Source organism: Helicoverpa armigera, chromosome 6 (genome assembly GCF_030705265.1).
Source record: "Helicoverpa armigera isolate CAAS_96S chromosome 6, ASM3070526v1, whole genome shotgun sequence".
Classification (NCBI taxonomy): domain Eukaryota; kingdom Metazoa; phylum Arthropoda; class Insecta; order Lepidoptera; family Noctuidae; genus Helicoverpa; species Helicoverpa armigera.
In genome coordinates this window covers 4552623-4575781 of record NC_087125.1, presented here as the reverse complement: position 1 = coordinate 4575781, position 23159 = coordinate 4552623, and the positions used below count along the sequence as shown (strand labels likewise).

The following is a 23159-nucleotide window of genomic DNA, read 5'->3' as shown; positions in this document are numbered from 1 at the left end:
TCTAAATGGAAAATAGTTGCTACTGCGATCGTTAATAAGTTTGTTCAACGAGATTATTAGGTACCATTTTCTTTGTTTGTTAAGCGTGCACAAATACGAAGATTTTACGGGCCAGAAAATTACATGTGTTCACATATATATTTAAACAAGTATTTATCCAATTAAATACATAAATTGTTCGCATATACTGCCGGCTGGCGATGACCTGGCAACGAGCCAGCTTCCTCGGTCCTAGAGGAAAGTGCTTCAATTTTATTAACTTTCAAACCAGCCGCATTTGTGTGAAACGTGGGCTTAGGGCTTTATTTTTTGGTATTGACTATATTCTTCTAGAATTCACTGTTTATCTAAACGCATACTATCTACTCCATCACACGACTCTTCATCTATTCCATCACATCTTTGCTGCTAGGTTGTCTCGTCATAGTTATATCACATTTAAAAATCTATTTTCTATTTCTGTCAGCATTTGAACAAACAGTGAGCTTCACAGTACATGGCTCCGGATTTCCTTTTCAAGTTGGAAATGAAGTGTAAAGTCATACAACATGGCTTTGAGTTTTAGGGTCCATATTCAAGATTGGACAGCCCGAGGTGACAGTTCCTGTCTTTTGTTTGCTTTTGAATCGTACAGCGTCACTGGGTGCTGTAACATTTTACTTAAAGCCTTTATGCTCACGTGCTTTTGGGACAAACATAGCCGGAGCCAGGTAGCTTTGAATTTTCCGTTTTACATCCTCTTTATGAATAGTGAAAATTCAATTTTTCGTTTCAGTAATGAAGGATGAAGTAACATAAATATTACTTGCAATATTAAATCGTGGTACCTTCCACCACATTAAAACCAGCCGGTCACTCATTAATGTTTACATGCTCCATAAAAACTTAATCAAGTGCCTTATTCGAAGTAACGTTTCATTATGCATGACGTGCCATTGCACCTACCTCATTGGTGGAGCTCATTAAAATGTTAAAACGAAAATTTGGAATAAGACTCTTAATAATATGTGCGTTTATTTATTCGAATATAGTGATATGTGAGACGGCACATAGGCTTAAAAATAAAGATTTTGGGCCTAAAATTGTTGGCGGGCATGCAGTGGGGTTGGAAGAATATCCATTTGCAGTACAGTTCTTCAATTTGGGTTCGTTGTGTGGTGGTGTCATTTTAAACACTTGGGCCGTGTTGACGTCGGCTCACTGTTTAGATAATAACAAAAATATTAAGAAAATGACGGTGCAAGTCGGTAAGTTAAGCAAAATTAATGTAGTTGTATCGTTTATTCAGGAACTTGGAGTGAATTTTGTTTCTTGGATGTGTCTTGAGTGTGTTTGTGACGGCGGTATACTTTATCTTTTGATTTGACACTGACATAAAACTAAATAGAAAATTAACTACATGAAATTGACACAGCCTATCTATGTTTGTACTAATAAATCAAAACATAGCCTAGCTATTTAACGTTTATGATGATGATATCTCTTTTTTTCTTGACTTCTATCTGAAACTTTCTTACTTTCTGTAGACATTTGAAACTTATTCTTGTTGGCGTATAGCATTAATTGATATCAATTTAACCCGATCAGCACTTGTGATTTATTAGTCTAGGCGGGAATAGGAACCGACGGGAAGGCACCAACTTAGATTGCTCGCTAATAGTTACTTGGAAACTATATCTGTTCCCGTTGATAAAGGTCAGTCTATAGGACCTAAAATAGGACAATATAGACATCAGTTGCAGAGTTGAGAGAATGAGTTGAAAAGTAACTATGTAAACGAATTTTGGTGTCTTGTGGATAACTTCTGTTAAGATTTAACTAAATAAGAAAATCTCGTAGATACAAAGATATCACGTGTATTTTTTTGTCGACGTTTTGTACCATATTTAATAAATAAGTAAAACTCGTGATATTATTTTGATGACAAATTAAACATGTGACATTACCTAAGTTGTCTTATTTAAGTGCTAGATAAGAATGGAGCTGAAACAATATGTTTACAAATACAACAATGATGAAATATAAATGTTTACAGGTTCAAAATATATTTACGACTTTAACGCAAAGAAATACGATCTAAGTTCGTATGAAGTACATGAAGACTACAATAAAGTGATTCCATTTGAAAACGATATAGCAATGCTTTTCGTTAAGAAGCCGATCAAGTTCAATAAATTGGCAAAGAAAGGGATTCTCGTCAATCACAACAAATGGATGAATCCTAAAGAGACGGAATTCATTGTAACTGGTTGGGGTTGGCTGAAGGTAACCTTTATTCTTAGATATTTATTTCTAGAACCATATCAAATCCCTATGTAAGAAAGGAAATAGCATGAAGCGTCAGACAGTTAATATACCTAGGTGTGGGAGAGAGGTAGACGCCCTCTTCAGACATCGTTGTGACACGTATGCAATTTATCGGCAGACGTACGAGTAACTTTAGGGCTAGAAATCGTGAACGCCTGCCACCACAAGCTTCAACGGCGGTAATTTCACTGATAATAAAAAGCCAATTTCATTTTGGACGTAGTGTCTAGACTTTTTACCCGACTGCCAAAGAAGGAGGGTAATGTTTTTCGAGTGTATGTAAGTATGTATGTATGTATGTATGTATGTATGTCTGTTCCTTTGTGACCTCCTGTAGCCTAAACGGCTTGATGGATTTTGATGTATGAGGTATCGTTAGATTTGTCTTGATTACGGGAGTGTCATAGGATACATTTTATCCTAAAAGTCCCACGGGATATTTTTTCTAAATTTCCCTTTAAAAAAATATGTATGCGGTATCATTAGATTCATTTCAATCACGGGAGTAATTAATATAGGATACGTTTTTTCTCAAAATTCCCACGGGAACATGTTAATTCTGCGTCAACGCAAAGCAACTCATGCGTTAGCAAGCAAAAAGCGATTCTTTTGGCGATACAATCACGTCGTCTTGATCAAATGCATGAACGTCGTCTTGATCGTCTTGAACGTCGCATTGGCGGTAAATTTATGTTGCGGAGTAACATCACTCGTAATCTAAAGCCAAATGTCGTCGAAATAATTTAAAATGGTACTTACATATACATAGTCTTCTACATCTACAACATTTTCGTTAAATAAAACAGCTAAAAGTTATAAATAAAAGAATTATTATTAAAAAAACAAAATACCCGACTGCACACTAAAAAAAGAGTAAAACAAGCCCCACAATAATATTGATCAATACAACTTTACTGAATATAATTTATAAATATTGATGGAAAGCATCGCAGGCGGGGACCACCTTGACCGCCACCAACGAAAATTCTGCTAAATGGTGCACAACCGAAATGACTATAAATAAGCCTCTGTTGGTCCCCGCCTGCGATGCTTTCCATCAATATTTATAAATTATATTCAGTAAAGTTGTATTGATCAATATTATTGTGGGGCTTGTTTTACTCTTTTTTTAGTGTGCAGTCGGGTATTTTGTTTTTTTAATAATAATTCTTTTATTCTATTTGTGAGAGCTTCCATAATACGCTATAACCTTAAACGCAGTCCCAACTAGAACAGCAAAATAGTTATAATGCAAAGTATGCATGGAGATGAAGTGGAAGAATCTGCTTAAGCTAGGCTTATAAAGGACAGTTTACTTATTCATACAAAATTAATGGATAGACTGACAGGCTTAACTTTGAATCTACAAAGTAACCAGTTTATGTCACGCTTCGGAACTAATTCCAATCTAGGCAAGCCCGCTAGCCATTCTAAGATCTAGCCTGTTAAACTAATAGAATAATGGAGTTCGGAACACAAAGCGGAATATTGTTTGCTGGTAACAACCAAAGTTCAAATACTTTACTCTTAGGTATATCTTCAGTAAAAAGGCTATCTAGACTGAACAAACTTTCCCTGTTTATAGACGCTGGTTCCTTATAATTAATACGAAAATATGAAAGTATGCGGGGAAACTTTGACGCGTGCTTGAAACTGCTTTCAATTAGGGTCGGTCCAGACAGATCTGGGTATATATTATTAGACTAGTATCGTTTTACTAGATTGTCTAATTAAAAATCGTAAGGTAAGGAGGTAACAAAATTTTACCTTTCACAACTCTGAGTATTTTTTTGTGGCCATTAACATTCTAATAACGAAAGTATCAGCTAGAACTTAGAAATAAACTCTTTTTTTAACGTCTTTTTCTTACCTTATAGTACGATGGAGCCCTGTCAGAGATGAGCCTGATGATGGCGTCACTAACATACGTGACAGTCAGCAAGTGCAGCGAGCTCCACAAGATAGAGCTGTCTAAAGATATGTTCTGTCTGTACGGGGAAGGCGACAGGGATACATGCAGGGGAGACTCCGGCGGCGGGGTGCTTTGGAATGGGTAAGTTGAATAAACGGTGCTTTAAGAATTAAACGAGAGATTGAGTATGAATACTGCATCAGTTCCTAAAAATAAGGAGCTGTTAAATAAGTCAGGCATTTTATGACCTAGTCATTCTTAAGGAGTCGACGGGTTTATAGGTTGATTGCAAACATAAACTATATTAATTGGATGATAATCTTTGGTGATTTACAGAAGAATCGTCGGTTTGACGTCACATGGGGATGGATGCGCCAAGAAACTCAAGCCAAGCGTGTACACAAACCTGTGGTATCATAGAAAATGGATTAAAGAACAAATGCTACGTTTCATCGACAATTTCTGCAGACAAGGAGAAAATTGAAATAATACTCCGTTTTAGAATTGATAAATTGTTTTATAACGGAGACGCCGAGTCAGAACTCTCTTCGGAGTCTGACGAAATATGTCGAAGTAGGCAATTCTTCTCCAACAACCTTTTAGTGTTCAACGCAATCCACCTGAGAACAAATTAGACAGTGATAAAAACACGCCTAAAAATATCTACTGACTCAAAATTAAACGTTCTTTAAGTAGTTATTTACGATGTGGCATCTGTTATGCAGATAAAAATGTTAGGTATACAAGTTGTTAGATAACACGGACTGACTGACGGGATTTCTTGTTTAAAAAGAAAAACCCATAATATTAATTGAGATAGCATGATGTAAACAATTAAAACATTTGTTTTTCATCATGTAGTAATTAGTAATCATGCAGATTTTTGTGATTTTAACTTCATACAGCGCTTCTCAAAGTTTGAACCAAGAGGCAAGGGCAAGGTTTGACAAGATTTGGGATATCGCCTATGGTTGCTTAGCAATTATACTCGCAACATTTCTTTCCTTTAGATTATAATGGTAGGTACACCGTCAAACATTTTATTTAATGGCACATAAAAAAATCTATTGATAACTTTTAGTCCCATACCGCATTGCTCCAAGAACCGGTAAGTATGTGCTTAGGAAAACTACATAATGCAATAACAACCACGCATGGCATTTACATTTGTAAGTAGCGCTATTAGTTACAATTACTTATTTTACCTACTGCGCATCATCATCAGCCTATCGCAGTCCACTGCTGGACATAGGCCTCTCCAAGTGCACGCCACTGAGATCGATTTTCGGCTACTCGCATCCAGCTCCTGCCAGCCGTCTTGCGCAAGTCATCACTCCACCGTGCCTGAGGACGTCCTACACTACGCTTGCCGAGGCGTGGTCTCCACTCTAGAACTCGTTTACCCCAACGGTTATCGGTTCTTCGGCTAATATGGCCAGCCCACTGCCACTTCAGCTTGCTGATTCGGTGGGCTATGTCGATGACCTTGGTTCTCTGACGGATTACCTCATTTCTGATGCGATCCCTCAGAGAAATGCCAAGCATAGCCCTTTCCATAGCCCGCTGAGCGACTTTAAACTTGTGGACCAGCCGTACCGTCAGTGTCCACGTTTCGGCTCCGTAAGTCATGACAGGTAGGACGCACTGATTGAAGACTTTCGTCTTTAGGCACTGTGGGATCGACGATGTTAGGACTCGACGTAGCTTCCCAAATGCAGCCCAACCCAACTGAATTCTCCTATTCACCTCGTCCTCAAAGTTGTTTCTACCTAACTGCAATGTCTGCCCGAGGTATACATATTTCCGAACAACTTCGAGAACGGCGCCGTGTATCGCAATCCTACTGCGCAGTCCATTGCTATTAAGCTGAGGTATAATTGCGTGTTAGACATTTACAGCCAAGTTAATAAATGGCTTGTTAACCACCACACCGTTTGGGACTAACTTGCTAAGACAAATACACGTTAGGCTATAAACTGACGCTCTTTCCCATGGGCGTACATAGGTAGCACATATACCTAAAGACTTACAGACATTTACTTTTGGAATATTACATAATACTTTTGGAATTCTACCTGGGTCTGGGTAAATAAATGCTGAAGGTAGCATATATGCTACTTACGGCATCAAACAGGCATAATATGTCTAAGGGTGGATTTCTATAACCTATCTATGAGTTTATTGTTCATTAGAGATTAATTTTGACATTAGCAACTCAACGGATAAACAGGTTATAGAAATCCGTCGTTACTTGGATATAGAAAACCCACAGTAAATCCAACATTCTTAGGTCAAAATAGCTATAATTAGTACCAGATATAAACAAATAAAAATAATACAAACCTGTGGAAATACGATATGTTCGTCAAGATGGCGATGTAAGGCTCCTCAGCGTTCGTGCCTCCGTAAGACAGGATTCCGACGAGCAGCTCTCTGTTGTACACCGCGGGGCCGCCGCTGTCACTCAGCAGACGCTCCTGGGATTAATATGCAGGTTAAAGACCTATATACTGTGGATACCTCTGTGCCTTCAAGACTGACTTGAGTACAGGATGGTCGGAAACAAGGAAGGGATAATATTTTTTCTCATAAACTTTGAGAAACATGCGAGAAATGATTTTGTTTGCGATAAAAGTATAAGAAATATGTACACAAAACCGTGTTCTGAGCGTGGTTTAAGTATAAACATATTTCTCTTCGTTTGCTATTTAATTATAATTGTTAAGATTGCTTGCGAAAATGTAGCATTTATTTACTTTAAGTTTAAAGGTTCCTAAGCGTTCGTGCCTCCATTAGACAGGATTCCGAAGAGCAGTTCTGTGTAAGTTGTACACCGCTGGGCTGCCGCTGTCACTCAGAACGCTCCTGGGATTACTATGCAGGTTAAAGACCTATATACTGTGGGTACCTCTGTGCCTTCAAGACTGACTTGTGTACAGGATGGTCGGAAACAAGAAAGGGATAATATTTTTTCTCATAAACGTTGAGAAACATGGGAGAAATGATTTTGTTCGCGATAAGTATAAGAAGTATGTACACAAAACTATGTACCGAGCATGGTTTAAGTAAGTATATACATATTTCTCTTCGTTTGCTATTTAATTATAATTGTTAAGATTGCTTGCGAGAATATAGCATTTATTATTTTTAGGTTTAAAAAGGTTCTTCAGCGTTCGTGCCTCCATAAGACAGGATTCCGACGAGCAGTTCTCTGTAAGTTGTATACCGCTGGGCCGCCGCTGTCACTCAGCAGACTCTCCTGGGATTACTATACAGGTTAAACACCTATGTGCTGTAGATACCCTTGTGACTTCAAGAATGACACGTGAAAATGTGGTTGGGAAACATGGGACAGACAATATTTTTTTCTCAAAAACTTTGAGGAACATTAAATAAATGATTTTGTACGGACCAGTCTTATTCATTTTTTATTAGGGAATGCTAGTTTGGGAAAAGAGCATAGTAGTAGGTACATGGTTAAGTACATTATGTCTTCTCATCATATTGCTATTTGACTATACATAGTCTATCAACATTTCATACCACCATCTCCCGAGGCTTTTTCCAACTATGTTGGGTTCGACTTTGCATACCTACATAGTTTTATTGTCTGTACATATGACACCAGCTTAGAAAATTCAGTATTAATTATTATCTTTAAGTTTAAATATAAATAAGTATGTTTATATAAACTTGTTACTGTATTTTTTTATGCAAGTACAAATAGTTTTTGTACCTATCTGACCCGGATTTTTTGTTATCGAATACTGCTTTTGTTTAAGATAAGCAAGATTTTTGCCTATCTTGTTCTTATTGAATTCATAACTGGCAGATAAAAATATCTCTCAATAGGCTGTGCATACACAAAAATTTGAACGAGTATCTGAACCGATTTGTTCCTCTCCATTTTGTTTCAGTTTGGCATCGTGAACTTTCCCAGCAATTAGTGAGGTATTAGGGAGGCGACTGTCAGGTTTTCAGAGACTTGAAATTGTACAAACAGTAACAGGTGTAATCCTTATTAGTCATAGGGAGAAGTTTTTATCTTATAGGAAATTTTCTCCTCCGGAGGAGGTTAGGTACATTAACTGATATCTCTCATAACTCCGTGTGCCTAATCTGTACCGCACTTCCTATATTTTTTTCAGTCTAAGTCTAAGTCTACCTATCCGGGCGACGGTTTATCCAATCTTCATTTTACTAAACACTTGAAAGGATTGTCTACTTCCGAACATACATTTGAATACTGAACATGATTGATCCATAGCTATGATGGTCTCCAGAACTCAAGTATCTTATACACAAAGAAGGTCTCGCATCAATTGACCATCGCAAGTGTAGATTAGCAACACTGTCTGTATATACCGAATACCTACGAACTACAAATTGGTATGTAAATTCTTATCCTTCATCCTGATGTCATGGCTAGCAGCCAAGTTCCGCTTACGAGGGGAAGCGCTCCAGCAGTTGGCAGACGTTCCACTCTCGCTTATACACTCAGCGGCACGGAATTTGGCCCAAACAAACACAAGTAGATATCAGCCCAGATAGCCGTTGTAAATTCTAATTTCATATGACATATTGTCTGTCCTTTCGTATTTGTTATTTAAAATACAGAAAAATGTGTGTCTGTTTAACTTTTATAACACTAGAAGCAGATACCGTTGTTGGAATACAAAGCAGAAAGTTAAGTTTAAATTCAGATAGAAATTGCCGAAGTACTAAGCACGTTCCAAAAAAAATTAATGATTATGATCGTTTTTTGTTTCTCTTTTTTCACAATTTGATCTGAAAATTACCCTTACTGCAGCTCAAGTTGCTCAAGTAGTGTTGCTAAGACGTCAAGGGCGTACGCAGTGGAAGATGGTTGAAACTGTAAGTGCACCGCGTTTAAGTGAAATATATGCATAGAAAATGCATGACCAGACTGGCCTTTACACAAGAAGACCAGAAAGTGGGGGTGTAAGGTGTTTGTCGGCGCACGACGACCGATTTATCGTAAGTGCAATAATGAAAAATCGGTTTCTCACTGCGTTAGAGATACGCCAGCCTTTGCAAACAGCAAGAGAAGTCAACGTCCGTAAGTGCACAATAAGAAGAAGGATAGAGGAACGGAATGTGCGTGCTCAAAGACCAACTCGAGGCCCGGAACTCCTCCTGCACCATCGCATAGCCAGACTTAGGTTTGTAAGAGAACATGCAAATTGGACGCATGACTAATGGAGTAAAATTTTATGGACCGATGAATGCAGAGTCGTCCTAAGAGCTCCAGACGGCCGTGAACGTGGATGGGGAAAGCGCGGACAATGGTTCCTTCCCACCACTACCAAGCAAACAGTCGGTTTTCATGGTGGGTCCATCTTGGTTTGTCGAGGCAGAAGTTCAGAAGCCCGTACTGAATTATTGGTTGTCGAAAGTCGTCTGACAACAGTGCGGTATATTGAAGAGATCCTTCTAAATCATGTTTTACCCTGTCAGGGATTCATAGGAAGTGAAGAATTTCGTATAATGCAGGACCATGCTCGGCCTCATAGAGCTCTTTGAGTAACCGATTACTTGTTCGAGGTCGGTATTCAAAAATTGGACTGGCCTGCAAGAAACCCAGCCATGAATCCTGTAGAACATGTTTGGAACATGCTTAAAAGACAGGTCCGAGCAAGTCGTAACCCACCACGGACTTTCAGTGAACTGAAAACCGCGCTGGTAGCTGCCTGGGAGGAGATCTCCCAGGTGGAGATAAAAAACACGATCCAGAGCATGCCAGATCGTATGCAAGCATTCATCAGATCAAGAGGAAGAAACATCCGTTATTAAAATTCGATAACTTTCTGTTTTGTTAAAAATGTTGAATTTAAAAGTTTATGGTGATTATTCCGGTAAAGGACTCTGTTTTCTAACTCAATTAAACTTAATGGAAATCCTCATAATTCTGTTGTCTGTTAGTCATTTTCTATTGGAAAATTAGTAAATTAAACAATTTTAAAATAAAAATTCTGATTTGTCACTTAAATAATGATTATAAGGCCAAAATGTGCTTGGGCCAGATTCCGTGCCGCTGAGTGTATTATCTCTTCATTATTATTTTTTCATTGAATGCATAATTATGCAGGTTTTTGTACTTATAGGAGCTTGGCAAGAGTTTGGTAACTAATATTATTTTGGGAAAGTAAGTCTGTCTGTGTATCATGTTAAAACGACTGAACTGATTGAGACACAAAATTACCCCGAGGGTATAGGCAATTTTTTATCCGGTTGATGGGAGTTAAAGAGTGGGAGAGGAATCAATTAACAAAAAACAAAATAACTTATTTTGTTTTGATTTGGGTAATACCAGTAATGGACATTTCCGAATAAAACTTACCGGTGTGTATTTTGCACAGTAATTTGATGGACTCAGCATGTGCCCGTAGTAAATCCCACATTCTTCTTTGTCTATGACTGTCATTTCCGTCCATATCAGTTGGTTTACGAAGCTTTGTGGTAAGTTCTGTAATTATTGTTATTATGAAGTGAGTAAATATTTATATTTAGGAAAATATTTTGTAGGTGAGTACATATATAAATTGTACATATGAGCTTACCTACATCATTCAGGAAATTCACTTATAAAAAATGTTTGATGCGGGTGAAACCGCGAGAAACAGCTGGTAATGAAAACAAAGTTAAAATTATAGGAAGCTAACGCCATCTACCAAAAAGTGCGAACACACGTTAGTTGAAGTTAGACGTCGCATTTCGAGGGGACTGAGTTTTAGAGCCAGAAGGTTATGCAGCCAGATGTATGTACAAGTAAGTCGTGGTTAGATAGCTAGATGGCGTTACATTCGCAGTATATACAACTAGAAGTTTTTTATAAAAACCTTTTTTTGATACATGCCCGTAAACTATAGGGACAATTTTATAATTAGGGATTGGTTACGTATGCCTAGGAAATTAAGACAAAATGTCTAATTTCACCCGCTAGTACTGATTTAGTAGCTTTGGCTTTTCCCTTCATTGGCGGCGTATAAACTCCTATAATAGGTTTTTTTTTGTATTAAAACAGCTTACCGTGCTTCCCCAACCTGAGACGTCAATGGAGACGCCAGTTCGCAATGCCACATCGGGACCTACAAGGATCGCTTTCTTCACGTCATATCTGTCAAAGTTCACGTCGTGCTGTAAAAAACATTGTAAATTATACATTTTAGTTAACATTCAGTTAAATTGGCACAGTTAATAAAGTGATGTTTAGCCCCCAAGGGGCTCGTTGCCGATCCCTTCGAAGTAATTCTCAAATCGGGATCGCGAAGATGAACTTGACATAACAACTGTATTCCTTTGAGAGGTCTAGCTTCAAACCGTCGATAATGCCGAGATTAGACGAAATACTATTTTAAGCCGCTTTAATGACGGCGAGTAGAAAGCGTTGTGCCTATAAACACTTTTTTTTGGCTAACCCCGCTAGCTAGCAGCTGTGAAGGAGTGTCAGACTGACTAAAAATCCATCGTGTTCCTTCGTAGGCCTTTTATGTACTAGGGCCGCGGTAACTCTTTCGAACAATCCCACAGCTCTTTGCCCTGTTGGGCCCCGCAGATGTATAAACACTTACGGCACCATTTTAGTGGGACGGCAACGATGTATCTTATGAAAAAGTGCCTTTTAAGACAAATGGTAGCTGAAAATAGTCTACATACAAAATCTCCTCTTTGATTTTAATCGAATTCGGGTCAGAGTTGAATGCGTGAGAAATGCCCTCATAGTCATTTGTTTTCATGATTAACAGGGCGTTAGATATTGGCAGTTGGCACGACTCACTACGTTTGGTGGGATCTGGCATGCGATGCACGACAGTATTTATTGTCTAAGCGTGTAGGTGGCGCACCCCGTCTGCATTCCGACCAATTTATAGTATTATGACTTTACATTTTGTCTGATAGGATAATTCGCCCAGCTTGGTTATTATATTGTTCTAATCTTCTATTTTGTGTCATCTAAAACTTTAGTCAAACACAAAGTCAAAGCATTTATTCGCGGTTGTGACGCATATAGGACACAAAAAGACAAGCAAATATACATACAAAACACAAAATAACATAGTATAATAAGAAAACAAAATCCATAAGAATATCGAGCCATCCTATTCTTAAGACTTTCATACATACTTGTCCGATTTCTAGCTTACTTTATACAATTAAAATCCTAAATTAATAAATACGAAGCAGTCAGTATAGCAACGTTCGACGTTAGAGTAATATCATTAATGTACTATTCATTAACTAAATGCATTTCCAATTCTGTTCTAGAGTGTTGAAATTGTTATTGCAGCTCGTAAAACTAAGTTCACAGTGCAAGGACCTCTGTAATATGTTACCTTTGCACTTCTATTGCAGAGAACTTTCATACTGTTCGACTTAATATTTTGCTTCAGTATTTCGGTTTGATTGCAATATTTTCTGATCTGCTAAAACTATTGCAATGGTGCGGTACTTATTTTTTTCTTGTAGGCCATATCATGACGTAAAATTCCTTAGAAAGTTTTTTATAAATAGCAAAAATAAAAGATGTGAACTTAGCCGTTAAACTGTGTCTAACGAGAAAATAACAGATAGATATATAATTGAGAGTTCAAATATCTTTCATAATGTACCTGCTAACTTCAAAAAATAAGGGCACCAAGCTTACCTTCCAAAAAATGATTGAAACATTGTTTTACCATGTGGTACATGTGTATGTGTACCTACCAAAATCAAAATATTATACTACAGTATTCATATGTATAATAAAAAATAATAAATCTTCTATTATAATAAAATCCTTATTTGTGCCCGCACAGGTAAATGACACCGTCTCCAATCTGATTTAATCCCATAAGAGCCACTTACGAGTGCCGCGGGAATAGTGAAGGAGGATGTTCTCTAAGCCCAAAGACACAGAAGCCGATACATAATGAGATATAGTATTGTATGTTTAACTAAATATATCACTACAACTAATTAGGAACTGATTGTGGTTTCTTTGAGAGAATTTCGTAATGGGTAACTAAAATTGTATTTTAATTTTCTGAGCACCTTTCCAGTATGAAAATCGTGAATTCAACTAAACTTTTTAGTAGTTCTGATACCGGCCAAATAAATGATCGTTGTACTATCGTTCATTTCCATACTCATTTAAGAGCCCGAACAACTGTCGGCCGACTAAAATTTTGTTGTGTGCGGGTGCTCTAAATATATCACTACTGGTAATTAGCTATTAAGAACTCAGTGCGGTTTCTTTGACAGAATTCAGTAATGGGTTCCTAAAATTTCGTATTGCTTTAAGCACCTTTCCCGTCTTAAAGTTTTTAGTCTTTACCGTTTTGATGTTGGATATTTTATTTATTTATTCCCTTGAAACATCCTAATGAATCGCTGTAATCTGCTTAAGCTTAAATAATGGCTTTAGACTTAAATACTTTGAAATAATATTATGTTTCCTGCTAATGGACAACAAGAGAAAGATGTCAGATTGTTTTACAGATAATTTATGTTTCATCTTTTATTCTGTGTATATTTAGGATGCGTTCCGCGAGGGAACCACCTCCCGCATCCGGGTAACTGTAACCTACTTATACCAAATTTAGTGGTTATGACATAAAGCTCGACAGAGTTTCTTGCAGATTTTTTATATTGCCAAAAAATAAGGATAACAGTTGGAGTTCTTGCCGATTTTAAATCATTTGCAAAGTGTAGACTTCGCAACAAAAGTGTCTAATTAATATACTTAAAATGCAATTTTACAAACACAAAATGCATACCTTACCCACGCTCTCCTTAAGCACTGAACACAGACGTTTGTAATTAAACTAACGTAAGCTGAATGGTTATGAACGAATGAATGAATGAATGAACCCACCTCCAGCATGAGAATGGCTATGTCGTTGTCTATTCGGTGAGTGTACTTGTAGTATTCGTGTATCTTTATGTCCACCACTGGTGTTACTTGGCTGGAATTTAAATACATATTGTAATTAAAGTTTGCTGGTTAGAACACTTTCTTGTTCTGAGCAAAATAACAATTTGTACGGATTTACTTTTTCTTCTTCTTCACTCACTTAACAAGTCGTCTATATAGTAGATACTCTTGTTACAGTAAGCTCGTACACGATTTTTTTATTTTAATATAGCAGCTTGGAAGTCAAAGATATCAAACAAAAATTTTACATCACTAAAAATAGCAGTTACATATTTTATCTAAGCTTTAGTAAATGGAAAATGTTTGTAGTCTCACAAAATTAAAAGCCATTTATTAAAATCTTAGTGCAGCCCCGGCCAGCTAGTTATAAATAATGTCTTTTAAACTAAGAGTAATACTCGTTGCTCGTCGGCTATTTTGTTAAAGATCACAGCGTCGTAACTTCATCCATTAAAAAGCTATATTTATAAATCTTGCTTACTGTTACAAAAAGGCCTTAGACTCCACTTATTTAAAATTTTGATTGAATCACGCGTAAGTTAGTGTTTTTATTTATGCAAAGAGATACGTTATAAAGTTGGTAAAAACAAGTATTTATTGTTATAAGGTTTTCAGGGTATCTGACTAACGGTAGCAGGTTTTCTATAGGTAGTTTTTTTAGTAGGTAGATTAGTTATCAAACACGTAGGGTGTTTGATAACTAATGTCAAGTGATCATAGAGTTTTCAGACTTACATATTTTCTATGTGGTTAATCAGCAACCTTTATGAAATTAGTACATTAATAATACACAAACCTTTCGGATTTCAAATGTTTCTTTAACCGCTGTATTCAAAACAAGTTATTCTCTATGGTTGAAACTACATACTTATCGGTTGAATGTTTTACACGTGGAGGAAAAACAGCCCCTATTTATTTTAGTATTAGCTGCCCACGGTGTTGGCTCCATGTTTACATAAATATAGCCTGAAGCACCCTTGAATAGTATTGTTAGATGAAAATGAAAGAGTTTTTAAAAGCCTTTTATAGTTATAAGGTCAGACTCTATAAGGTAAACGTACCAATAGTCGTCGGATTTCGGAAATCACTGACTTTGAAGCGCTACTGTGTGTTAAATATTCAATAGAAAATGAAAATTTTTGCATGACGTGATAGAGTATTTATTCATTATTCTAATTAACTAATGTTTTTTAATCATTTTGATGGGTTTATATACTTATTAAGGCAAAAGTAAAAAAAGGGCGATTTGTACCAATAGTCGTCTGATTTGTACGGATACTCGTCAAATTATCCCAGTACTCGTCAACTTTTAATGCTAATGTAAACTCTCTGCTCTTGAACATAAGGTTCAAGTTATGTACATTTTTTTTGTGCCTGAATTTGTTAAGCATACTTGTGCTTTTGAAAAATTATGTAGGTAGATAGATAAAAAACCAAATTCCTATTTAGAATAGCAGGTCATAATCTGTTAGAAGAGCAGGTATTCAATAAAACAGATACATGGTTGCATTTTAATTTATATTCCTATCTATCAAACGCTTGGAATCTCAAAACCAGTGTATGTATAAAATATACTAATATTATAAAGCTGAAGAGTTTGTTTGTTTGAACGCGCTAATCTCAGCAACTACTGGTCCGATTTGAATATTTCTTTCAGTGTTAGATAGCCCATTTATTGAGGAAGGCTATAGGCTACTTTTTATCCCGGTATGGGAAGTAGTTCCCACAGGATGCGGGTGAAACCACTGGCAGAAGCTAGTATGTTATATTTTTTAATCATAATAACGATGCAGTCATGTGCATACCTAATTACTTTTAAAATATTTAAATTGTAAAATAAAATAATTAGTATTCACAAAAAAATAAAAGCCACATTCATTTATATAACTTTCCGCGAAATAATTACAAGAAATAATATAATTCATAGTTATGTAGGTAAGGTTGTCATTCATCAAAACTTCTGAACTGCTTAGCGCATGCTAAGTACCATTTGCAAAAATCTCTATAGACAGTTTAAACTGTCTACTGGCGTATTTACAGTATATACATGGCTAGTACGCAAGCGTGTGAAACTAGTCGCGAATAGATTGGAATTCACTTTTTATACAAAGTCTTCCGATGTATACAGCAGCAGTACGCAAATACTCGCATATATTTTGTAGTGGCCAAAGTAACTTGCTTTGTTCCATAATATACAGTGCTAGTCCGCATGCAAACTAATCGTGTATACATGGGAATAGGCGCGAAAAACTTTACGATTCCAATCTATTCGCGAGCAGTTGCATGCTCGCCATTTTGATTAAAACACGACCTAGCATTTAATTTAAATATTAATAATTCTCGTTCAATTAAAAAACATTGTATTAAAAATTGAAGTTAGTGACGAAAACGAATCGCTGCAAAACCGACTCTACGTAGTCTTGTCTGCCCTACCCCTAGAGTGCAATTCAAAACCGCGTAGGCGCGGAGGGGCGAGGCGGCCTGCGAGCTGAGGCGCAGGTAGTTTTAAGCCCGCCGACGCGGCTGAGGCTGGTCGGCAGAGCCGGCCAGCAAGCCGAAGCTGCGGTGGTGAGCGTGAAAACCATCTGCGACGATAAGCTCGCATGGGACCGCCGGCGCCCCGCAGCACCGGAGCCGTGACAGAAGCGATGCTTGCTTACATTTTAAACGTACTGAGTTAAACAATTAGAAGCTAATTAAATATATGTTATGATGTCATTTAATAGTATTTTAGAAGTTTACTGTTAGAATGCCTGCTACAAATTTAGATGCTAAAAAATAACCATCATGCTGAGTTGTATTTAGAGTGGTTTACTTAGAAGATAACTAGTGTCTAAGATAGTATTATTTAGATGCTCGTTAATTGTTGTATAAATAAATAAATAAATTGTGTCTGACTTAATAATTTAGAAGGCAACATACATTTTTGGGGGCGAATAATGATATTAAAAAGAAGCCTGTTTAATTAGCATTTTTAATAAACAAACTCAGATTCAAAAGCCATTTATATTTATTGCTTTACCTAATATTAATTTTGTATAGTTAAATGTGACCGTGTATAAATTGGAAAGATGCATGTGCACGTCTAAGCTACGAATTATACGCGAGCAGTACGCAAAATTCGTGTATACTTTGAAATCACAAATTAAAAAACAGCATTACAAAATATCATCGAGCAGTTTCCTATGGATGCGTTTTGGCTATGTACACTCTGTAAATACGCTGTCTACTGTCTTAAAGGTATCAATCAAAAAATAAATTATGATTAGGTACAACTAACCGTTCAAACTCAATAATAATAATATCTAATAAGCCCCACAGGGCATCTGAGGTGGATGACGGGGAGTAGCGGCCCCGCGGGGCTATATATCCGAGTGCTCCGGGGAGAGTATACTGTCCCTCATCTCCGGCCTGCCGGAGTGAAGGTCTCCCGCCTCTTGGCTTGCCTTCATTGGCCGACCAGAGTGGAGTCGCTAGAGCAGGGTTAGCAGCCCTGCTCGGAGGGTAGGTGCCTCGTGGTAAGTGGCGAGTGGGCCGGTGATGCTGGACCCACAGGGAGCGCGTGATCTGCGTTTAAAGTCCGCCGAGGTATCCTCACCCCCTTCAGCCGCTCATGTACCTGTTGCCCTCTTGTTGCGACTTACCAACTGATTCCCGGGGGCCCAGTAAGTGAGGTGGCGAGTCTCCACCTGCCATTTTAACATGTATTTTATACATTGTCATCGGCAGGTGCCATAGTTCCTCATCATCATCATCCTCCGAGCCTTTTTTCCCAACTATGTTGGGGTCGGCTTCCAGTCTAACCGGATTCAGCCGAGTACCAGTACTTTACAAGAAGCGACTGCCTATCTGACCTCCTCAACCCAGTTACCCAGGCAACCCGATACCCCTTGGTTAGACTGGTGTGAGACTTACTGGCTTTTGACTACCCGTAACGACTGCCAAGGATGTTCAAGGATAGTCGGGACCTACAGTTTAACGTGCCATCCGAAACACAGTCATTGGTGTCATTGCAGGATATACTTAGAAAGTACATACAAACTTAGAAAAGTTGTGTTGGTACTTGCCTGACCTGGAATCGAACCCGCGCCCTCATACTTAAAAGGTTGATTCTTGGCCCACCAGGCCACCACGACTTTTTTTCCAGGTGCCATAGTTCCTATAGTTTCCTATATCCTAATCCACTAACATCCTTCGCAACGCAATAGCCCAAGTAGTTTTCCTCCATAGTTAGCAATACTTTAGCATAGAACCGGAGATTGTCCTTGGGTTCATTTCTATAGTATATATACAGGGATAATCGTCGGTTTTGTGTCACCATTTCATTAAAGTTGTCTTAAAAGGGCGTTTCAAATTTTTTTGCTGCATCTGATGTTGTGTGTGGGCCCTTGATTTACAGCTTTTATGACTTTTAAAAGGCCCTCTTGCTTGTAGTTTCTTTCAGTCATGATCTGCTAATAGAATTACGATCATGCAATCACTAAATACAGACAATTTTAAATAAAAAAATTCACTTAAGATTACTCTTTACCCATCAATATCGAATACGACAAGCAAAGAAGTGACAGCGATGGAAGCTATGTCATCTTAGTTTTAAAACTGATTTTAATATTTTTGCGTCAAAACTAGTTGAATGATATAATTTTTATACAGGCGCTATTAAGGCACGTTAGGAAGACGCGGTACAATACGCGTGACGAAATGCAGTTATTTCGAACAAAAAGCATAGTGTAAGAACAGTCAATTTTTGTTTGCCACAAATTGTAATCCAAGCGTTAGTAGAAACAAAGGCTAGTGCTAGACCTACTTGTACCCAAAGCGGTAGATCTTAATCAAATGGCGGAGGCCTACAGCGGCCAATATATACCTGAAAAAACACTCGTAGAAAGTGCATACTTATAGAAAACAGGGGATCTAACCATTACGAAACATATTAATTGAATCGAATAACATGACTGTGTACGTGCATCTAGAACCAGCAGAGTAAAATTTACCCCTAAGAAAAAGCTTAAAAGAAACGCAGTTTTATGAACACATGTAGTCTTAACCTTAAATATGTTTGTTCTAGACAGTTATCAATTTTGTAAAAGTCCCGATATTAGCTATTTATTCGCATTTTATACTGTAAAACACAAAATATCCTCATTATGACGAGTTTAGGTGCAACTTTTGAGCATGTCCCAGTAGTCGTCATAATAATTGTAAAATTGACGGGTTTTGGGTCAAATGGGAGTTTTGAAGTACCAATAGATGTCACATTAAAAAAATATATCTTCTATGTTAAAAGTATTCCAAATTGCATATTACATCGCTAGAAAATAAACTTAACTATCTAATTAAACAAAGAAACATACCACAGGCCCCACTGGAGTTATCTAAATCAAAACACAAAACCAAGTGCTGAGTTTCACTTTTGACAGCTGAACTTCACGAAAAAACGATTTTGTTAGGGCACACACGTTTGAAATAACATATCTTAGAAGCCGTGACTGTTAAAACCCCGTATTGTTATTTCAACTGTGCACTATATTATCAAGAATATGTTGATATATAAAGCGGCCCATTTTAAGTTCAGCAGAAAATAATAATAAAAGTTTTAAGATTAATTGACGACTATTGGGGCATGACGACTTCACCCGCGTTTACCTTACTTACATTTAATTTATTTTTATAGATACAAAAATATGGAGGAAAAAATAGATAATCGTCGTCTGACTTAAAGATGAAATAGTCACCGCCCGTGGCTACCGCCCGCCCTATATCGCTTAGCGTTTTGCGGCATTTTATCTTCTTGCTCGACTATGGATAACTTTTGACCTTCCTTCTATCCATTAATGTTTCAGAAGTACATAATATGTATTTACACGTTTAAAACCAATGAAGTGGGTTTTATTCAAAATTATTAGTTATAATAGATTTATTTATACTCACCCGGTAGCAGTAACAGTGTCAGCGCCAACTTTAACCACAGGCCTTCTGATCTGGGTAGTGAGCATACAACTGGCGGCCGTCAGCACTATCCTACTCCTCACCAGTGCCCCAGAACAATACAGGTTGCTATAAACTACCAACACATGATAAGGCATATCTTTCAAAGTAGCCAGGTATTTGCGATAGGTACTTTTTGCTCCATAAGAATATGCAGGCATTTCGTTCGGCGGCAGATATTGATACGAGTTGATGCAGTGTAAAGAATTCAGTAGCCACGTCAGGTGTAATCTGGAAAATAAATGGAAAATATGACAGCCAATTTCTGATTTTCTAGAACGCACATAGTACCCGATCGTGTGTCTTGGGTTCTGAGAAAGGGTAGCGTATTGCAATGTGACTTTATTTCCTAGAACACTACGATTTGATGCATTAGCAAAATGTTACATAATGTGTAGTTCAGTTTAGAGACCAATATTCAATAATCGTTCTGATAACATTTATTTGTGTGAGTATAGGTACTCAACTACCTCAAACCATTAGTATATTAAAACAATGTAATGTGCCACTGTATTTTTTTAATATTATACATTTTAGGTACATACCTAAATGTGCTTTTAAATATAATGAGGCATTTGCATATTCGAAAAAAGGTTATAAGATATTCTTCGAACCCAGCCTGAACTAAATAATGACGGTGAACGTAACTTATCGACTCCAATAAATAAACTACGTGTAGAAAAAAATGGCGGCGTTTGCATTCCTTCTCACATTTTATACTCGAATCACGTAGACACTAGTAAACTGATTTAGGTCTGTCTTTTTTATTTTATTACCTAGCATTCTAGAAAATTCTTAATCTTAGTACAAAAGGAAAAAATCTAGACACAGACCACGTAATTGCTAAGCAACAATTAAAGATATAACTGCCCATAGTACCGTAAAAAACAATTAGCTAAGTAATTACGACTGTAGACTACGAAAACTTATTAACTAAAACCTCTCTTTCATTTAGTCCTCTACAGCTCAAACTAAAATAAAAACGTACTCACAAAACATGCTATAGGTACCTTCTACCATTTTATTCTTATAAAGCGCTCGCGTTCTTGTGATATTTTAAGTAATTTAAAATTCCAATCGTGGACTCAGCCATGCAAACACTGTCCCCGTGAAGACGGAAATTCCGTAAGTACTCACAAAATCATCTCGCTTCAGTGTGAATAGTATGAAAGTTAATTCCAATCCGGCCGCGGGTCCTGCATAATGGAAAATATTTTCAAGAGCGACGCTTGTTAGCGCCGAGACTCGAAACTCAAGCAATAAAGCTGGGAACAACAATAAACAAAGAGAGAATGGTAACAAACCGATGAAGCGTACTCGTATTTGTGAGTAAAATTCGCAATCATAGTTCGTCGAGCCGAATAGCCGATACCGAGTTATTACCGCTTTCGTAAAACAACGTATGACTTGCACATAAAAATATACACACAATTCTGCAGCGCTCGCCGGTCAGGTATTTTTCACGGTAAAAATATTGACTTAAGTATATCGAATTGCAGTTTCATCTTTTATTTATGAATTCGTCGAAAGAGCGCCGACCTATAAACTTAAATAGATTTGAAATGAAAATTGTTTATCAGATATTGTGTATGTCTGAGAAGTTTTCAGGCATAAGGTAAATATGTTCAAAAACAAATTTATTGTTATTGAAATTCTATCCAACACGACCATTAGAATACATATTCGATTATTAGAGCGAAACTCTTTGTTGTACTCGGAATATTTTTGTGAGGAACGACTTTGTAAAATGAACAATAAAAGACTTGGCGGACGGGCTGTTATATTACGGTGTATTTGCATGAGCGTCACGTGCCGAGGCAAGTCGAAGGAATGGATTTACCGAGCCACGCGCTCTGAGGAAACTGCCTCAGTTTCGTCAACTCCACTCTTTTCCTCATTAACCTGTACTGTGCTGAGTCGGAAAGTGCGCGTGTGTGGAGGAAAGTGTGCGGATATCGCCGCCGTGTAAGTGACTTTGCTTATGTTCCAGACAGTTTTTCCAGGAAACGTTATAATACTTGGCGTCAGCGCTTATTTTTCCCCGGGTATTTTTTCGATATTAAGAGCAAGAAATTCTTTCGCTTTGATTAAAATTACTGTCGGCAAGTTCTGTGTACTGCTATATTTTACACTACATTTAATTTGTATTTTAACATTTCCTTTCTAATGAGATTAAGATTTATGTCTGGAATATCTGTGTTGTTCTATTTCACGTTTCACTGACAGAACATAATTCCATAAAAGTTTATCTATTCTAGAACTGTTGTTGAATAGGCATTAAATGCACACAATATGCGCACACAACGTAGCGTCTTAAGAGCCCGAAGCCATGAAACTATAGTATCAATCTGTTGTGTTTCAAGATTGCCAGCTAAGCCTTCCAGCACCATAATAATCCGTCTTCCCGAGAGGCCTCGAGCATGTACAAGTAACCCAACTGGCGATACTCTACGCTTATCTAACTACCCCAGGCCCGCAATTAATTTAGCTGTAAGACATCCTACAAATGACTGGGAAATACCAAAAATATTTATGTTTGTTTATTGAAATATTTTTGATTTTTTGGATGAAATTTTTTGTAGCAGCCGTAATTAAAATTGTTTTGCGCCGGCGTGTAGGTGTTCTGTTTGTACAAGAGACGGGGATTAATTAAAAAAGTTCACGTGCAGTTACACCGGTGATGTTTTATTCACGAGCACTGTTAGAATTTACATTTGATTTTTAAACAAATGACTGTGTACGAGGATACGCAACCCGCTGCTCAGCTTATCAACCCTAAATTACTTTTATGTGTTTGCGTTTTTGCCAGTTTTCAAGCTTTTTAAACTAAAGTGGTAGTCTAAAATTTTTAGCTCATTTTGTAAAATGAGTGATGAAAGTTACTATTATTATTTCACTATCATCATTAGGCTTTTTATTGTTCGAGTCTGAGTAAAGGCATTATCTCTCACAGATATTGAATGAGTGTAATTCGTCATACTTTTTCAAGGAATATTTTAAATCATTTTTATATCATAA

At 37.2% G+C, this 23159-nt stretch overlaps 2 protein-coding genes across 2 annotated transcripts; one reads left to right on the top strand and one right to left on the bottom strand.

Moving 5' to 3' along the window:
* The first annotated feature begins 828 nt into the window (after positions 1-828).
* On the top strand, positions 829-6288 carry LOC110373150 (trypsin). Its single transcript, XM_021330331.3, has 4 exons — positions 829-1247; positions 2036-2265; positions 4185-4360; positions 4556-6288. The coding sequence occupies exons 1-4, from the start codon at positions 968-970 to the stop codon at positions 4701-4703; spliced, it is 834 nt and encodes a 277-aa protein (XP_021186006.3). The 5' UTR covers positions 829-967; the 3' UTR covers positions 4704-6288.
* On the bottom strand, positions 4737-21448 carry LOC110373121 (trypsin epsilon). The gene is made up of 7 exons (XM_021330277.3): positions 21279-21448; positions 20085-20372; positions 14094-14184; positions 11270-11377; positions 10581-10706; positions 6563-6696; positions 4737-4839 (listed from the first exon to the last, which is right to left on the bottom strand). The coding sequence occupies exons 1-7, from the start codon at positions 21284-21286 to the stop codon at positions 4737-4739; spliced, it is 858 nt and encodes a 285-aa protein (XP_021185952.2). The 5' UTR covers positions 21287-21448.
* Between the last annotated feature and the right edge of the window lie 1711 nt (positions 21449-23159).